The sequence below is a fragment of the Nannobrachium achirus genome, assembly GCF_963921795.1.
Source record: "Nannobrachium achirus genome assembly, chromosome: 19".
In the NCBI taxonomy this organism is placed as follows: Eukaryota; Metazoa; Chordata; class Actinopteri; order Myctophiformes; family Myctophidae; genus Nannobrachium; species Nannobrachium achirus.
Genome location: NC_137826.1, coordinates 20,438,699 through 20,457,718, shown reverse-complemented (window position 1 = coordinate 20,457,718; position 19,020 = coordinate 20,438,699). Strand labels below are relative to the sequence as shown.

Here is a 19,020-nt window from a genome sequence, read left to right as displayed (position 1 = left end):
TTAACAGAGGGAGGGACACAGCGGCTGTGTCTTTGCTTGGATCTGCGGGGTTGCACTGTGCCCCTCATTTAAATAGATTCGTTTCTGAGGGTTGCGTAAAATAAATTCAACACATTTAAACTCTGGCAGTGCACAGGAGTGTGTGTGTGAGACGAGCACAAACGCGGTGGTTTCATGGGAGAAGAGCCTACTTGTCGCTCCGCCTGTCAGATTGCCCTTGCCTCCCTACCTGCCCGCTCACCTCTCTTTGGAAATGATTGACTAGGTGCGTCAGTTGCTTCCCATGACTTTGTGCCGCGCTTGCAGATCTTACATTTTTGAAAAATCACATTTTAGCAAATCTTTGAACATATATTTTTCTACGCAAACATTTTTAACTCAAAAAAAAAAAAAAAAAAAAAAAGATTATACTAGGAGGAAGATTTTTTCCAAAAAGTGTACAGAAAGAATTAAAATTAGTTTTCTATGTGGCCACACCCACCAGTTCATTAAGTATGCCTGGTTGTCATGGTGGGTGTTAACCCAGCCGAAGTAAGAAACCCAAAATACAATAATTGCTCATAACAACCACACCAGGGGGTCTAATGAAATACTGTCAACCTCCTAGACACATGAAAACCAGAGAAAAGTACAAAACTATGGCACCACCTCTTTAAAATGAAAAGGTTTGAGCACCACTGATAAAGCAACATACTGTACGTTTTTCAAAAAACTGATTTAGAAGTAATTTTGTAGAATCGGCATCAGGTCTTTGTGGGTTCATCATAATATGTTTTGTTTTGCTCACACAATGGACTCAGTTACTGTATACGTGTGACAGCCAACTCCTGAACAAACCACAGCTCTCTGAGCTCTCCTGGGTAACAATTGAGGCATTGAAAAGGAGCTAATTTATTCAACAAGGTATAAACATCAAAACAGCACCTTTTAGATTAGTTATTTGCATTTTTCCAAATATCAAACAACATATTCGATTCAGCTTGTTCCCTTTAGTATTTCAACATGAAACCGCCGCCAAATAAAACACACACGCACGCACGCACGCACGCACGCACGCACGCACGCACGCACGCACGCAACACACACACACACACACACACACACACACACACACACACACACACACACACACACACACACACAGTGAGTAAAGTAGGAGGCGAGGTTATTACAAAGAGTAGAGAGGGAAGTGAATATGTATTATATTATAATTTACTTTAACAGAGAAAGGGGAACTAATTGACTGCCAGTGAAAACCATATAACAAAGTGTACAGAAGAAGAAAAAGGTTGTGAAAGACAACAACCATGTGCCCCCATTAAAGACGTGTTCAAATAATAGATCAACATGAAACTCAAGAGGGAAATGCAATAAAGAAACTGGAGGAGTCATTACATTTATGGATATTGGATAATATCACTCTTTGTAAACTTTTCTTTCAAAAAGTTCAACACAATTAATATTAACATGATATCACCATTATTCATTATTATTATTATAGATAAATTATTATGTAATGTATTATTATAAAAAATAGTTACTGTAAAGTGCTTTGAGCCAGGCACTTAACTAAAATGTGCCAGGCACTTAAATAAAAAATGTAAAACTGCAAACGCACAACGCCTCACATCGTGATGCATTGAGCTTGTAGGTTTGAGATTTTTAAGGTGTTTTAACATGTTTTTCCTATAATGATGTGCAAAAAACAGGGAAGGCAGGTTGAAAGTGGTAAAAGCTGCAGTACTGCAGATGTTTGTTGTTGAAATGGGCGGTTCCCAGGTGTCAATGAGTGGAAGAGCATAAACTTGAGCCAGTTCAGCGCTCGGGTAGTAGCGCAGTGATAAAGTGCCTGTCCACTAAGGCTGGGCAATATTAGGCAAATCTTTGATATTCGATAACGGTGTTGAATACCTCGATATCGATATTACTCACAATATTAGTAAAATCAATTGCATTATATCGTTTTTAATGTTTTTCTGCTTTAGGTCCACTGCCTGCCTAACCCAGATAATGAATAGCATATCCATGCATGCACACTGCACAGTACTAATAGAAAGAAATGAAATGCCTTATTTCCATTTTCCAACAATGGTTTTATTGAAATAACCACACCTGGTTACAGATGGACTGCTTTTTTGCATGTGCAATGTGCATGCATAGTGTGTCTGTTAATGAATTTGACACATACACCAATACCTCATTTCAAGCCGTCTTCGTCGATATGTATACCTTGCATGTTGATACCTCGATATCGATATATTTTCGATATAGCGAATATATAGCGGTGGACAGCATTACTGTCCACCACCACAGAGGTTGTGGCCGGATCTACCGCGGTGCATCCTGCTTTGTCAAGCGTTTATACTAACACAATTGGAACGTTTTGGGTGGAGGGACACCGGGCGGGGAGGGTGATATATTTGTCTTGGGCGGCACCCGTCAGCAGGGAGTGTTGGATGGGAGAGTGTTTTCTGCTGGTGTTTCAGTCCGAGTGTATCAAAGGGTGCGTTCGGAAATGCGCACCGGGTTAGTTTTAGGCAGTTAGGGTTAGGGTTGGGTTTAGGCATAGTTTTACTGAGGTTAGGGTTAGGATTGGGTTTAGGCACTCACTACACTGAGCACACACCTGGTGTGCATTTCCGAACGCACCCTTTGATACACTGGGACTGAAACACCAGCAGAAAACACTCTCCCAGTGTTGGACAGGATGAGAAGGACGAAGGCTGGCAATTGGCATAACAACTAAATTGGAGAAAATAATTAAAAAGCTACCAAAATAAGTTACTGTAAAAGAGCATTAACACTGTGTTTACTTTCACTGGAGTTTAACAATAAAGAATAAACCTTTCCATTGAAACATTCAGGAAGTGTAAACAGATTCCACTGGCTCACACAGGTGCTGCCCGATCACAAGACACCTCCCTGTACAGATACACACACAAAATTGTACCATATTATCAAAGCACTCGGGCTGTCACTGTTTCCCCTAGCACTGTATTGAGGGTGGTGCCCCCATCTAACTATTAATTTAGCGAATGTCTGTCCATCTGCATGTCTGACCATCTGCATGCTGACATCACTGATACTACACAGTTTTGCCGCCATGGTAACCGTCTGTCTGCATGCTGACATCACTGATACTAATTTAGTCTGTCTGCCGTCTGTCTGCAGTACTATGACGTCATACTCTGACGTCATAGTAGTGACATCACAGACTGTCTGGCCTGGACACGGAACACCATGTATGGGCATAAAGATCTGCCCAACGGGAACTCCAACATGGAACACCATATATGGGCATAAAAATCTGCCAAACGGGCACTCCAACATTACTTCTGAGACTCCTACATTTTATACAGCACCACATCACAACAGAATTCTGTGCAAAGTGAGTGCAAAGATTCCCAGCAATATGGCACTGCATTCATGATGTGTGGCATTTTGTGCAAAACACCCACCCCCACAAACTTTGGAATCTAATCATAGCCAAATGGAATGGAATATGAGAAATGTGAAGTATGGAAAACATCTAGGAGAAGTAACAAAAAATGTGTTTAGGTAAAATCTGTCTCATGGTGGCGCTATAACTGGCTGATTAGAAAGATATTATTTCTTGGCCTTACAGCCCAAACATGAATTATGAATTGAAAAAATATAGGGTGGGTATTCTTCCATGACCTAGTGGGAGGTTTCATGGCAATTTGGATGCTGCATTAATGATTTGAGGCATTTTGTTCAAACTTTGGAAGTCAATCTTTGCCAATCAGTTTGGAATATGAAAAATCTGACAGATCCGTCTTGATAACGTGACTATATAATCATAATGTGTACCAATTTGTGTGATGTTTGAACAAAATCTGTATTCTGTATTCCAACAAATGTGTTAAGTAAAAATCGGCCTACTGGTGGCACTATTACAGGCCGATCGACGAAGCATATTCATTTATGAGTTTGTATTGCGTCTGTGTCATTTACAGTTGGGCTATTTTTCTCTCCTGTTCTCCTCTGCTTTCTGCTCTGCTTTCTGTTTCACAAGAGGGTAGGCCTTGTGTTTTCAGATATCTAACCACTTGAACTGTCAATACTTAATAAACTTGACCTTTCCTCTAGTCTAGTCTACACCAAACCTCTTTGCAGAAAAGAGCCGTTGTGAGCTTGTAGATCTGCTATTTTTGGCTAAAGTTCAAAGAATATGGACGTTAGGGTTCAAGTTGTTAATATAAAAAAGGAGGAAAAAAAGCTTCTATTACACAAAGATTTGGAGGAGCGCCTGTGGTCCTCGACTTCATTCCTAAATTGTATTATAAACGGCCCGCCAGCACCGTCAAACAAAATATTTTCCCAGAGCATTCCTTGTTCCCTGTTCTCATTCTGAAGGGGTCAAAGCAAGGCTATAGTATTATGTTGTTTTTACCTTCCAGCATGTCTGGTTACATTTGGTAATGTGAAATGAGAGTTATTTGTGTTTCGTTCAGAGCACACACCTGACAAAAGACCATTGATACTATATATTGATGATGATAGTTAAATAAAATAGTTTAAATGTGATGCATAATGTACATGTGACGTTGTTATGGTCCTTAGGTACATTATGTCAGGAGATGTAGTCGCCCCTTGGGTGTTTTAATATTTTCTAATGTGGCCCCCTTTGAAAAATGTTTGGACACCCCTGCCCCAGGGCTCCCTGTTGAAGACCCTTGCTCTAACTGTTTCATTAACTGAAATGAACTGGGTTAGCAGCACCACCAACAACTGGCCCATTCTCATCCAGCCTGTGAGTGACAAATAAACTCTGTTGAATTTAGATTTCATTTCACTGACACATTCTCTTAACTTGCTGTAGTACAAGGCTGCATTCACAACTTTACTGCCAAAGCCTAATTGTTTCACAGTAGCACAACGTGTCACATGCCAAAAGAATGAAACTCAGACTGCATGCCCCTTGGGTGTAGCTAGCAGGGCTTTTTGACTTTAGAACAAATGCTATTCCCCCAAACACACACAGACACACATACCGTACAGACACAAATATGGGGCTTACCTCCTCCACAGAGATGGGCAGGATCACTCGACTGAAAAAGAAAAAAGAAAGAGGAGAAGTTTACTTAAAAATAAGCTTTTCCAATCAATACCCAAAGTTCCATCAGTCCTGACTCCTACACGCCCCCCCTCCCAACACTCAATTCTCACACATTTGGGTTCAACACTAAAAAAAAACATGTCTGAAGGAAGTTTTCTGATGTTTGACACTAATTGATTGAATATTAGTCATAAATGTAAACAGCACATGGTACAGTAAGACACTTTAGGCTGAAAGGATAACACAAAAAGGCCAAGGGACTTTTTTTTTCCCATTGTGGTCCTCTGTATTCAATTCATCAACATAGCAAAACAAATTTACACAATAATACATGTAATCAACAATACAAACAAAGGAGAAAAAGAAAAACATCAGCAGTGAATGAGTGATTTCAGACTTTACATCTATCTCCTCTCTCTGTGTCTCTTGATAGATGTTTTTTTTTCTTCCTTTTTTTCCAGGCCAGTTTCGAAAGAAACCAGTGATTCACATCCTTTAATGAATGAATGGTGTCGGGGCATCAAACATTTTGGTGGCAGCTAGAGTAGTAGAATGAGAATCTTCCCATGTTTGTTCTAAATTTGGGTGGTAAATCATGGTCGCGCCCTCTAGTTTTGTGGCCGTTGGTATCACTTACTTTGGAGAAGTAGTTAGACAACGTGTCTGAAGGAAGCCTAACACAAATAACTTTCACTCTTATGTAGTGTACATAAAATGTAACAATAAAGTACAACATAGAACTTTGTAGATGGGTATAGGCCTACTACTTGGCACCTCCTTGTTTCAATATACACCAAGTATCTTCGGCGAAAATAGATGATATTTCTTTCTTTTTCCTTTATTTATTCAGGGGAGCCCATTGAGAGCAAGCTCTCTTTTTCAAGGACACCCTGATCACATCATAAAAGCAATACAAGCAATGAAAAATAACACAATAGGCAATCAAATCACAGTATAACGTTACAGATGCAAAAAGTAAATAAATATATACAGTATATAGTTCTTACACAAAACATGTACTGTACAGTCACTATGCAGTGTGCCCTCAAAAAACACTTTAAATGTCCCTATTGAGACCAATCGAACCAGTTTCAGAGAGTCCTGAAGTTTATCCCACTTGTGTGGAGCATAATACATGAAGGCAGTCTTTCCTTGCTCACTGTTCATACGTGGACAGGTATAACTAATGAATACTTGTGAACGAGTTCACAAGCTCACATCGCAATGCATTGTGACGTGCTGTGAGCTTGTATGTTCGCCCCCAGAATAGGGGTGCTACTAGGGTTCATGTGGTTAATATAAGAGCGGACTGATAAAGCCAGAGCATCATAACTGTATAGTTTCTGTGGTTATGTGGTGCGTGACCTGTGATCATCCGAGACATCCCATGCCTTAAATCATTCACTAAATAACCATCCGGTCTTATGTTTGTATCTTATCATTTGTAATGTGTATTGTGTATTAACAGATAAGATAAACAATGAGATGGCAAAACACAATATTCTCTAGGCACAGTAAATAGTAACACAATTACAATTCACAAGTGACTACATTCACTAACTGGTCTTCAGAGACATTCCCCCTGAAACTGGTTCAGTGAGTCATCATTTGGGTACCAGAGCTTATACTCTTTGCCAGTCTCAAGGGAAGATGACACATAGTTGCTATGCCCTGGTTGTGCACACTAATAGGCACACAAATGGGAAAATTACAAAAACTACTTTGAGCCCAGTATAAGATCAGATAAGGCTGTCACAATGCAACACAAGTTAATACTGTACGAATTACATGTTGGATGGAGGCCGAAAACAATACAGCTGCAGTCCTGGTCCAACATGTATACTATTACTGTCTGTACTTAAACCGCCTTTCTCATTAAGAACATTCAATGAAATATATAATTCAGATATTGCAAAAGTAAACATAAATGAAAACATGTGCAGGCCTATCTTATATATACATTCCTTCAAAAGCCGCATCCCACTTCCACGCCCCCTTTACATCGACTTCAATTCATAGGTAGTCGTCTAGGACGTAAGGAATACCGCCCCTAACTCTATGCCGTCCGCTGATTCGCCATGGTGGCAGCATGGGGCCAGCCAATAGAATAAACCTTCCGCACTCCCAGGCTATGGGATCAGTGCAAGGCTATGGGATCAGTACAGTAACACTTAATATCCAGCAAGCAATAGACATTAAACAAATTCAAGCTTAGGCATCATTCAAATAAGAGAGAAGCCCCTGTAACCATACTGTTCTGCTTAGGCATCATTCAAATAAGAGAGAAGCCCCTGTAACCATACTGTTCTGAAGGACAATAAGTTATAGGCTAATCCTTTGCAAAAAAAAAAAAAATACTTTTTTAGAGAAGATCCAAATAGGACGTTTTCAGCTGTTAGATTTATGACAGTTTGACATTGTTAAGCAGTTGTTTTTCTCTCGCAAAGTCCCTCACTTAAGTCAATTGTTTAGCTGCTGTTGTGCTGTAGAGCCGGGAGCACAACCGTGAGCTGTGTACTGCAGGGGATCTTCCTTGGGCTATTAGGGGGAGGGCCGGGGGTGTGAACACATCGCTCTACACTTCCACCGCACAAATGGAAAGTTACAGTACAGTCGCGGCTACAAGAAGAGCATCATCAACACTCTTTTTCTTCACCAGTGACAATGACGACCATGAGCCCAACTACAGCACAAAAAGGTAGGCCCCTACTGCCAATTTCTTTCTGTAAAAAAGTACACGCGCTGCTGCTGTCTCAGTGTGCATGGCCCCACTGTCCCACTATCTGCTCTCTAACTACAACGGCACAATGTTTTTACTTAGGTAAACCCTCCCATGGCCTACTGTACTCGATCCTATCCTCTTACGCTATGAACAACAACGTGTGTAGAAGAAATTACCTAAAACAAACAACATCTGTGTAGAAACGACAACAACATTATTTTAAACATCGCAGACACCGTTTTCTATAGGTCACGATTCGCTGTATAACACCAACGGCAGCGTCCGTTCATGCTGCGAGTGGAAAAGTACTGAAATGTGTCTACTTAGGTAAAAGTACTCTGTTACAAGTAAAGTTTTTACTTAGGTAAACCCTCCCATGGCCTACTGTACTCGATCCTATCCTCTTACGCTATGAACAACAACGTGTGTAGAAGAAATTACCTAAAACAAACAACATCTGTGTAGAAACGACAAAAACATTATTTTAAACATCGCAGACACCGTTTTCTATAGGTCACGATTCGCTGTATAACACCAACGGCAGCGTCCGTTCATGCTGCGAGTGGAAAAGTACTGAAATGTGTCTACTTAGGTAAAAGTACTCTGTTACAAGTAAAATGTGTGTGTTTGAGTGTGTTACTTGAGTAAAAGCACAAAAGTAGTCTCTGTGTGCATGTCCCCACTGTCCCATTATCTGCTCTCTAAAACCAAAACGGCACAATGTTTTTACTTAATAGGTAAAAGTACTCTCCCTGGTAAAAGTACTCTCCCTCCCATGGCCTACTGCACTCGATCCTATCCTCTTACGCTATGAACAACAACGTGTGTAGAAGAAATTACCGAAAACAAACAACATCTGTGTAGAAACGACAGAAACATTATTTAAAACATCGCAGACACCGTTTTCTATAGGTCACGAATCGCTGTATAACAACAACGGCAGCGTCCGTTAATGCTGCGAGTGGAAAAGTACTGAAATGTGTCTACTTAGGTAAAAGTACTCTGTTACAAGTAAAATGTGTGTGTTTGAGTGTGTTACTTGAGTAAAAGCACAAAAGTATTACCAATGCCAAAATACACTTAAAGGGAACAAAAGTGAATAATACAGCTCTAAAGGCCCATTCCCACTGGGCCAGATAACATTACAAAAAAATCTCTTTCTCCAGATATTTTTCCATTCAAAGTGGATGGTAGATACAGATAAAAACAATGTGTACCACAGATATTTGCCACCGATACTTTTATCTGTGGCAAATATATATTTTTTTATCTGTAACTACCATCCACTTTGAATGGAAAAATATCTGGAGAAAGAGATTTTTATAATGTTATCTGCCCCAGTGGGAATGGGCCTTTAGCCTCTTTGCCCCTGCTTTGTGTACAGGCTAGCCAACAGTCCTGTACACCCAGTGTTTGTATCAGACTCCAAAAAATCACCAGAACACAGGACATTACAGGGGTGTGGGCAGTGCATGGAATCTCACAGATAAATTCACTGGCAGTAAGTAGTGAATATTTGCACAGATGGGTCTTCATTTATCAAATCAAATTCTGTACACCTACCTTTTGCATTTTAATTGCTGATATTGTACCCACCCTTTTCCAATGTGAGTCAAGCAAGCATAATCAAATTTAAAAAAAAGAAACATTCATCAGAACACAGATCTACAAAAGGTTTTTGGTGGGAGGACCTCCAGACCCCCGTTTGGGCAGTAAAAGTAGTCAAATGTGTGAAAGCTGAATATTATATTCTATATTTAATACAAAACAAAGGGCTGTAATAACTGTGTGTGTGTGTGTGTGTGTGTGTGTGTGTGTGTGTGTGTGTGTGTGTGTGTGTGTGTGTGTGTGTGTGTGTGTGTGTGTGTGTGTGTGTGTGTGTGTGTGTGCGCGCGCGTGTGCGTGTGTGTGTGTACCTTCACACAGCCTACAACATCTTTCACCTTGCCTACAGCAAATAATATCCTACAGCAAATAATATATATTCTTTACAGACTTGACCATGTTACACACAACACCGCCGCAGCGTGGCTGTGAGGGCCGCGCAGCGGCCCGAACTCTAGATTTGAGCGGCCCGAAGGGCCGCGAAATTCTAGTTCTGTAGAAGAGAATAAACAGAGGTCCATTGCAAAATGCAGTTCCTATTGCTTTTTTCTGCACCTTGCAACTACTACTTGGTCAGCCTCAGTCAGACTTTCAAACAGCTTCTCTTTCACTCTCTAACCCAGGCATGAGGCTGGCCGGCTCAATGGATTTCTACACTCTGGTGTCTTTTTTCAGTACCCAGACACATGAGGTCCTCTGCCTGCCATGCAACTCTTCTTGCTGTGAGTTGTTTCCCACAGGAGTACTTGATGGGCCTGGCATCGAGTACTCCAGTGGGAAGCTGGCAATGACCTCTGGCAATGACCTGCCACATGCATTCTGCACGCTGCTATCTCAAAAGGATGATGTTGTTCACCAGGAGATGCCAAGTGCATGTGGGTTTAGCAGCCGTTTCGGGACTTCTGGAGGTTGGGGGTGACGGGTGCATGACTCCCAGCCGCAGACAGAGCAGGACATTTTCCACGGTGAGAAGCAAAAAGGACCATTTTAACCCTTCTCGCCATGCTGGACCACCAGATCTTCTTCAGGAAATTGATACAGCGAACCACACAGCAGTGACAGCACAGCTGCATTTTCAAAAATAGTGGAAATAGAAGATCTACAAGATCGAGCTTGTACAGTAGTTGACAACACTGACAACAAGTCAGTGGACACATTGTAAGCTTGTATATCGGCTATTTGAACTATTTAAAAATGTTTTCTAAATAGTAAAATATGGCTAATGGCATAATGGGTAAGGCCTTTGTGTTTTTTTCCTAATTTAATGCCTCACACAACACTTTTGTGCTTTTGTGACAAAAGCATCAAACGTAGCAGATCCACTAGCTCTTTTGAGCTTATAGATCTGCTACCTTTGCTCATTTTGATTTGAATCCTGAAAAGTAACAGTTTTGGACATTTCCACCCAGCAACGATATCCAAACTCTGATTATGGAATTTCCGCCCAGTCTGGCAGACATACAGTATGTGCACCTTTCTATGCACATTGATTATTCAATGGTTATCTGTGTCACCCATCCTTTGTTCTACTATCGGACCCCTGGGGGTTGTAACATATTCTACATAATTATGTTGGCTGCTTAAATTATATTTTCTCCAAATATGTTCTCTATGTAGGTCTATACATTTTGTTGTGTATTTTGAAATAATGCTTTGTTTTCTGTGTAAAATACAAAGAGGAGAATAACTGTCGTCCCAAAAGTGCACTTTGTTCAAGATTCAAAGTTGTTGTTTTGTGCACAGGTAAATAGGCCTAACAGTAAAACTTATTTTTGTTCAGCTTCCTTCAGACAATGTAGCAACCTAGGTATTAGGTGATAATAAAAAATAGAGAGAAAGAGAAGAAATGAGTCAGTAGTTTTATACGAATAGTAAAATAACAAGAAGTAATTGATATTTTGTATATAAATTACTTTGCCCCCCTCGACTGGGGGTGATGAGCGAACCAATCATAACAAATGTCACACACATTTTGGAGACAAGGTATTTTTTTTCCTCTCACAATGACGCCCATTTTTGCCAGCTAAATAAATAGTTAAACGGACACATTTGTAGGGCACGCCTCTGAAAAATCGGAATGATTGTTAGACTGCGGTGTCACAGTCAAAAATAGATCAGGAATGCACAATGTACATGTATATGTATTAGTGGAATATTATTCCACAAATTTTCAGGGGTCCCCCGAAAAATGTGTTAATATCAAAATCAGTTTAACCACTTTAACTTTACATAGTACATCGATTATTTGAAAATAACAGATCTACAAGCTTGCGTGTCAACACGATGTGAGCTTGCAGATCTGCAATAAATATTTTTTTTTTAACAACACAAATCTTGTATTGGGGTCCCTGGCAGGCACAAAATAGTTTCAGATGGGGGTCCCTGACACTTGAAATACACCACAATTTATCAGTAGCTGCCACAGTACCGTATATAATATAACACAGTACCTTCTATATCGTCACTGTCGGGCAAAAACCTCGTATCTCCAAGTTTCAAATCTGTAACATTTTTCGCAAAGTAAAGCCATGCTTCATCATACAAGGCCATCGCACAAAAGTAGTGAAAACAGCAGATCTACAAGCACACAACGCCTCGCAGTGCAAGGCGTTGTGTGCTTGTAGATCGGCTGTTTTCACTAGTTTAAATCATTTTTAAAATGATAAATACAAAACAAGCGGTTTTGGACCACCCGGCAACGATGATATTATACAACAGTTTAGGTAAAAAATCAAGCATTTTAAAGGGCCATGAAAGTGTAGGCTGAATTTGTAGTTTGTTTTCCATTTACGGTTAAAAACTACAGCAAGGTGAAAACATGGTAGGCTGGCGCGCCCGCTGGCCTAGCGGCCCAGGCGCATACCAGTCTGTGAGGATTGGCCTCCATACGTGGTGCGATTTTCTTTCTCCAAATCAATTTTGCCAAACAAGAAAAGGAGGCAGCATCCACTCTGGACGGAGCTGCTCAGATTCTGAGCTGGGCCAGCTTCCGGCCAGGGGGGTCAATTGGGTATGGCAGGGGTATGCAGCTGCCATACCCTGGGTCCAGGGGGGAAAATAAAAGTTACTTTTAAATATAAATCCATGCATGTCTCTTTGTCTATCGGTGCTGGTTATTATGTTGTTAAATTACAGTAAAATAACTACAAATGCTAGATTTAACAAAATGGTCACTTTAACAGAGTATTATAATTAATTATATTCTCCACACTTTTATTCTCCCTTCTTGACAGAATGGTATATTACCAGGTTCCGCAGGTCATCTGCACAGGTGCAATGCATTATTGTTAATTGTGGCACGTTTACTAACATGCCAAGTTTAGCGGCACTTGAACAACAGTTCCAGGCTGCCATATCTAGCCCAAGAAAAACGGGGAAAAGAATAAAATGTACTTCTTAAAATAAATGTATCATGCCTGTTGCTAAGGTATGGCAACATGACTGGTATCTTGCACTCGCGCAAAGGCGCGCGTGTAAGATACCAGTCATGTTGCCATACCTTAGCAACTGAACTTTCTGAACTGACGCCACTGCTTCCGGCCCAGGTATAATGCTTTCAGCCCGGAAGTTCTTCTCTTCTAGTGGCGAAAAAAAAATCTGGGAACTCAGATTACATATAGGCTCTGATGCTTGACAGCGTGTCGCGGGTTCGAGTCCCGGCCTTTGCTTCAAGTCATGTCTACCTACAGTACTATAAATAAAGGCAAATAGCCCCAAAAATACATGGCAGGCTGCATGGCACTGACCTTATACTACTAGAGTGGGACAGCTGCAGCTAATCAAATTAATAATGGATGTGTTTCGATTTGGAAAATATTAACACACCCATTATGAATTTGTTTGGTGCAGCTGTGTGTGAGCATGTTTTCAATCTGCCTGGGGATGCCCTTTACAGTGCCAAAAAAAAGTAGCAGGGTAGTGAGCAGAGGTGGTTTGTTTACTCTTACTGTATTGTAATGGAAAGCCTAGTATGACTGAGTAAGCAATCTACTACTCCATTACTCCAGAAATATATTTCTCAGAAACAGGCTGCAGGAGCAAGTTTAGCACCTTGCAATATCTCTCTCTATTGTGTCCATGTGACATACTGGGCGTGCACGTGTGATTGTTTGTTTGCCACTGTACATTATGCCAAAACTCATAATAATAATCCTAATAATCCTCAACCAGTCAACAGTGAAAGATACTGTTGAGCATATATCCACAGATGGATTTGTTTGAATGACTGCTTTTGCTATTGTCACATTTCTTTAGTATAATGACGTGCTGCAAGGTTAAGGCCTCATGAACAAGCTGTAATGTTACAGCTATGATATACAGTAGGCAGGCTAGTTCTCCTAAAATAGATGCAAGTCCCATGTGTAGATCAATTCTGGCCTGGGTAAAACTTAAAATAACAGAATAAATGTGGTATAATGAAGGCCTGAGTAAAACAAAGTCTAGGGTCACCTTGATATTCCCCCTCTCTCTCTATGTGTGTGTGTGTGTGTGTGTGTGTGTGTGTGTGTGTGTGTGTGTGTGCGTGTGTGTGTGTGTGTGTGTGTGTGTGTGTGTGTGTGTGTGTTGTGTGTGCGCGCGCGCATGCCAAATCTCCTTGGTGTAGGTCTTAACGGGAAGATCAAATGTCTGAGTGTTCCTTCAGAAAACAAACACCCCTCTCTCTCCTCTCCTGCCTCTCTCATCTGTTCTGCGTTCTCATCTTCTCTTTACAGCGTTGCTCTGAAATAATTAACACTTGCGATGAATCCACTGTGTACTAAATTGTTATAATTTGAATTATTCCAATCAATAAATTATTTGCGCAAGTTACACACATCACGGAGGGACTGTTTTGATGTTTGGGTGGATACCGTAGTCTCACTAGCAGCTTAGTGGTTAGTGGTTCTCAAACTTTTTTCATGTCGAGAAAAAGATTTGCATTTGTTTGTAGAGCTTGTAGATCTGCTATTTCCTTTTCAAAAATAGCAGATCTACAAGCTCATGGCGTGGCACAAAGTGACGTGTTGTCTGCTTTTTAAAATAATATATGTATACAATTTGGTTAGTGTTTAAAATGATTGTGATTCTATATTAAGAAATGTAGGACCCCCTGGTACCCTACAGCCAAGGACTCCTGGGGGTCCACGGACCCCACTTCGAGAACCAATTTGCTTATAACATCCAACCCATATCCAGTGGTGGAAAGTAACCAACATTTACTAAAGTATTGTACTTAGAGGTAGTTTTACTTTACTTGGGTATTTCCGAATTTTGATACTTTAAAGTACTCCACTGCACCTCAGAGACATGATACTGTATTTTGACTCATTCATTATTTGACAGCTTTAGTTAATCATAGTTACCTACTTCCTCCCGAGGGGGAAATTCAGTATTTTCAGACCAACACAAGGAGCGCGTGAGCAATTAGGGTTGTGTGTCGTTGTACACACAACGACATTGCTACCCTGGCCTGGAATCTAACCAGGGATAACCAGAGGCTCTGGTTCCCCCAGGGCTCCCTAACCATTTAGTTATGTTACTAGTTATAGCACTTTGAATTCTTATTACAAAACATATGATAACCAATTAATCCCGATTTTATACATAGGCTATTTGAAAATAGCCCATCTAGAAGCTCACAGCGTGTCGCAATGCAAATGCAAGTTTATATAGCTGTTCATTTTTAAAGATTTTGACAATTATTACTATGAATTATTATTATATATATTTTTAAGCTGTAATCATGGGTGCTGCTCTCCCTCTGCCAACATGGGGAGAGCCCCGAACTGAGCTCATGCTTCCTTCAGTGCATGAGGAGTGAACAGGCCGCTTCTTATCACCTGACAGGGGGAAGCTTCCCCGGTTGGACGTAGCGCGTGGAAGGAACACGTTATTCCAACCAGCTCATTTCCCCTCCATCAGATGCCCCGGCTGGCCAGGATTACTGCATGTTTTGGGGACACAGGGAGAACATGCAAACTCCACACAGAAAGGCCCAATACTTTTGTACTTTTACTCAAGTAACATTTTGAATACAGTGTTTCTGCATTTCTACACTTTTACTACACTTTTTCTACACTTTTACTTTTTACTCAGTAAAAAAAGAATAATCAGAGTTACAGAGTACTTCTTCCACCACATGCCCATATCCAGGGACATGCTGGCCATTGGGAAAAGCAGGACAACTCCCGAACGGCCGGTTCGTCACTGTAGGGCAGAAATCTCCAAGTTTCAAATTTGTACATTTTTTAGCTTCACCATACAAGGCCGTCGCACAAAAGTAGTGAAAACAGCAGATCTACAAGCACACAACGCCTCGCAACGCGAGGCGTTGTGTGCTTGTAGATCGGCTGTTTTCACTAGTTTAAATCATTTTTAAAATTATAAATACAAAACAAACGGTTTTGGACATACAAGGTTTCCACCCGACAACGACAAAATTTAACTCATGTAATTGGCCCACTGGCTTGTCACTTGTCATGATCTGAAATGGCAAATCTTTTGAGTAGCTACTCGCAATGAGGGCCTCTCCAACTCTTTTTCCCGGGCTGAATCAGGGGCACAGCACGTCCCTGCCCATATCTCTTCATACAAAGGTGCTGGCAAGGAAAACGTGACAGACTACCAGGTCAGTGGCTCAGGTCAATACCATGGTGTCAAAAATGGTTCAGTCAGTGTAACTGCATGGGAGTCTTCCATGTTTGCTTATCTGTAGTGGTGGGCAGAAACTATACTGTAGGTAGGCTACTATTACAGTATACTTGAGTATTGTACACAAGTCATTTTTTCGAGTATCTTGTACTTTATTTGAGTATTGTAGTTTTGGATACTTATGGGCCTGGAATTTCATAATTTTAAGGGCAAGGCCACTTGGCCTTTAGTGTTGTCCATTTTTTGAGGGCACAAAGGCCACATGCCAGGGTAGGAAGGCCATCAAATAAAACAAGATTTTAGTCCATTGAAAGAATTTGTTGAATTTAAGGGTTAGGGATGATAACTTAATCAAAGTTACTGGATTGGTTTAAAGGAGCTATAGTCAACTTTTTCATTGTAGGGCCGACACTTTGTTTACATCCTAGTCTATAGACTAGAATGTAAACAAAGTGTTGGTCTGACAATGGCCAAAATGATTATTTTATCATTATTTTACGATTTTTTGTGGTCATTTTTTAATAGAAACGCATATATGATGCTTATCTTTTTATAAAATATTTTCGAAACATTATTTTTATTTTAGCATCCGTTTTTCAAGAAAATGTTGACTATAGCTCATTTAAAGATGGGGACTCGGGGGAGTTAAGATTTCAGAATCTCAACAAAAGACACTGGTGTCTACATGACAAGAAAGAGACACTGGTGTCTACTGTCTACATATTGATAAGAAAGAGACAGAGGAGAAAGTACCGGTAGTACAGTCAGCTGGGGCATTAAGGCCACAGTGGCCTCAGGTCATGCCATTGGTTTGAGGGGCACAAGGCCAAACTGAGGGGCAACGGTGGCCATGGCCTTCATGGCCTCCATGAAATTCCTGCCCTGCTAATGACTCCACAAACATTTCAAATACAAACATTGTACTTTTTACAATTTTCTAGGAGGGGAAAAAGTAGGCCTACGTTATGAACGCAGTAGCCTTCATTAAGAACAGTGCTAATAGCAGATCTATAAGGAACATATCAAAATGTCAATGATTTTGAAAGCAAGAAGACTACTCCAGTATAGGCTAAAAAAAGTAAAGTAGGCTACACATTTGACAGAGCATTGAGAGCAATAAATAACCTTCACTTGTAGTGGAGTATATTTGATAAGGATCTCAAGTAGGCTACTGTCCCCCACTGTCTGGCACTGTATCAGACCATCTTTGTGGCCAAACTGACAAGATCAATATTTGGTTTCACTGTCTAAAATACCCTCCACGGCTCCACATTGTACACACAGCACAGGTGTGCAACTGCTCATTAACATATAGGTGTAGGCCTGCGTGCGCCGCGTGCGTTTTGCCCTAGTGCGCGGGCTGCGCGCACAAAGCACAAGCGAGCGCGCGCGTGACCGTGTTGACAGGCAGCGTGGAAGTGGGTTCAGTTCAGCGGCGTTTAATATCGTGACGTGACCGATGTAATTAATTCCTAGACCTAGACAGAGAGCCTGCTGAGGCCCGTGCGCTCCCTAATCACATCTCTGGTCCAGATCTGTCTAGCCATTTCATTTTTAATGTGACAAATCCAAAACATGACTGGAGCAATTAAACAGAAAGCATCAATCATGCTACTGTCTACTAAGCTATTTCTATGAGAGAAATGTGTGTGTTTTTAGAATACCTTAATGGCCATCATCACCTTTTTTATGCAAGTGACTCCGAACACTCAGCTCAGCAACAGTCACATTGCACCGGTCTCGTGCGTGGCCATTCATGGAGGTATAGCTCATATAGGCTATGTTATAGGCCTATCCTTCTCTCACTTAGTAGGCTAGCTAGGCTATAAATCATTCCATCCACCCTGCCCTGGTCCTGTCCTTCCCTGTACATTTCATTCCTCCAGTAGCCTACCGGAGGAAAATGCAGGAATGCTACATCGGTCGTTTCACCTTCACTGCAGCATCAATAACATGGCTACAGTGGCTTGAATGAATGAGCATGGATGGATGGATGAATGCAGAGGGGAACAGTTCACATTATCGATAAATGATCACTCCATCGCTGCCATCCCCTTCAAATATCGCTCATCTGTATGCAGACATTGAGAAGTGGTATTCTTCGCTCGACGGAAAGGCCCATGGTTTGAGTTACAACGTGAAGGACACAGCCACAGCCACAGCCTATATAGCCGGCTGCTGCTGGAGCCACATGGGCTATAATAAATAATACGCTACAAAAACGCACCGTTATCAGACAACATGAGCCTATATGGATACAGCCTACAAACTGCAAGTCATGTGCAAATGACAGAGATAATTATAAACGGGAAAGAAGTCGTTTTTAGAGGCGGAGATGTCGACACACAAACCCTGCTGGCTGCACTCTGTGTAATTCCACCCTGCGTGGGGCGAGTGTTGGCCACAATGTCAGTGATGCTGGTGGCGGTGCCGCTGCTGCTGGATTGCTGTGAAACGCACACGCGCGCGCGCGCGCGCGCGTACACACACACACACACACACACACACACACACACACACACACACACACACACACACACACACACACACCGACGGGCACTTACAATTCCTTTATCAGCATGTTGAGGCTGCAACAGATTCCACAGAGGAGAGCAGATCTCGATAGGGATCCTCCAGAACAGCGATCGCTCCCTCTCCTCCTCCCTTCTATGATCTATCAGGATCTCTTTCTCTGTCGTTTCCTGCACCTCTCTCTCCTCTATGTCATCCTACCTCCCGGTTTCTCTGTTATGCTGCTCCTATAATGTCACTTCCCTTCCTCTACTGTAGCCCGACCGACTGAACTACACCCTCTGCTGTGGCATCATCAGCATCACCGGCGGTGGTGTCGTGACGTCGGAAGCAGCGAGCAAGCGGTCATCCACAGATATGCTGAATACCAGCGGCGTCAGTTTAGAAAAAGCTAAGGTATGGCAATATGACTGGTGGGCGCGCGTGCAAGACACATTCATGTTGCCATACC

The 19,020-nt window shown here is 41.5% G+C and overlaps 1 protein-coding gene across 1 annotated transcript in view; it reads right to left on the bottom strand.

Moving 5' to 3' along the window:
* The window catches only part of pitpnab (phosphatidylinositol transfer protein, alpha b), a 35,849-nt gene extending 17,066 nt beyond the window's left edge, over nucleotides 1-18,783 (bottom strand). Inside the window, exons 1-2 of the mRNA XM_080748835.1 lie at nucleotides 18,602-18,783; nucleotides 5,042-5,072 (exon numbers count right to left, since the gene is read on the bottom strand). Of these exons, the coding sequence (XP_080604961.1) occupies nucleotides 5,042-5,072; nucleotides 18,602-18,618 (48 nt within the window). The 5' untranslated portion in view covers nucleotides 18,619-18,783. The remainder of the gene's footprint in view (nucleotides 1-5,041; nucleotides 5,073-18,601) is intronic.
* Between the last annotated feature and the right edge of the window lie 237 nt (nucleotides 18,784-19,020).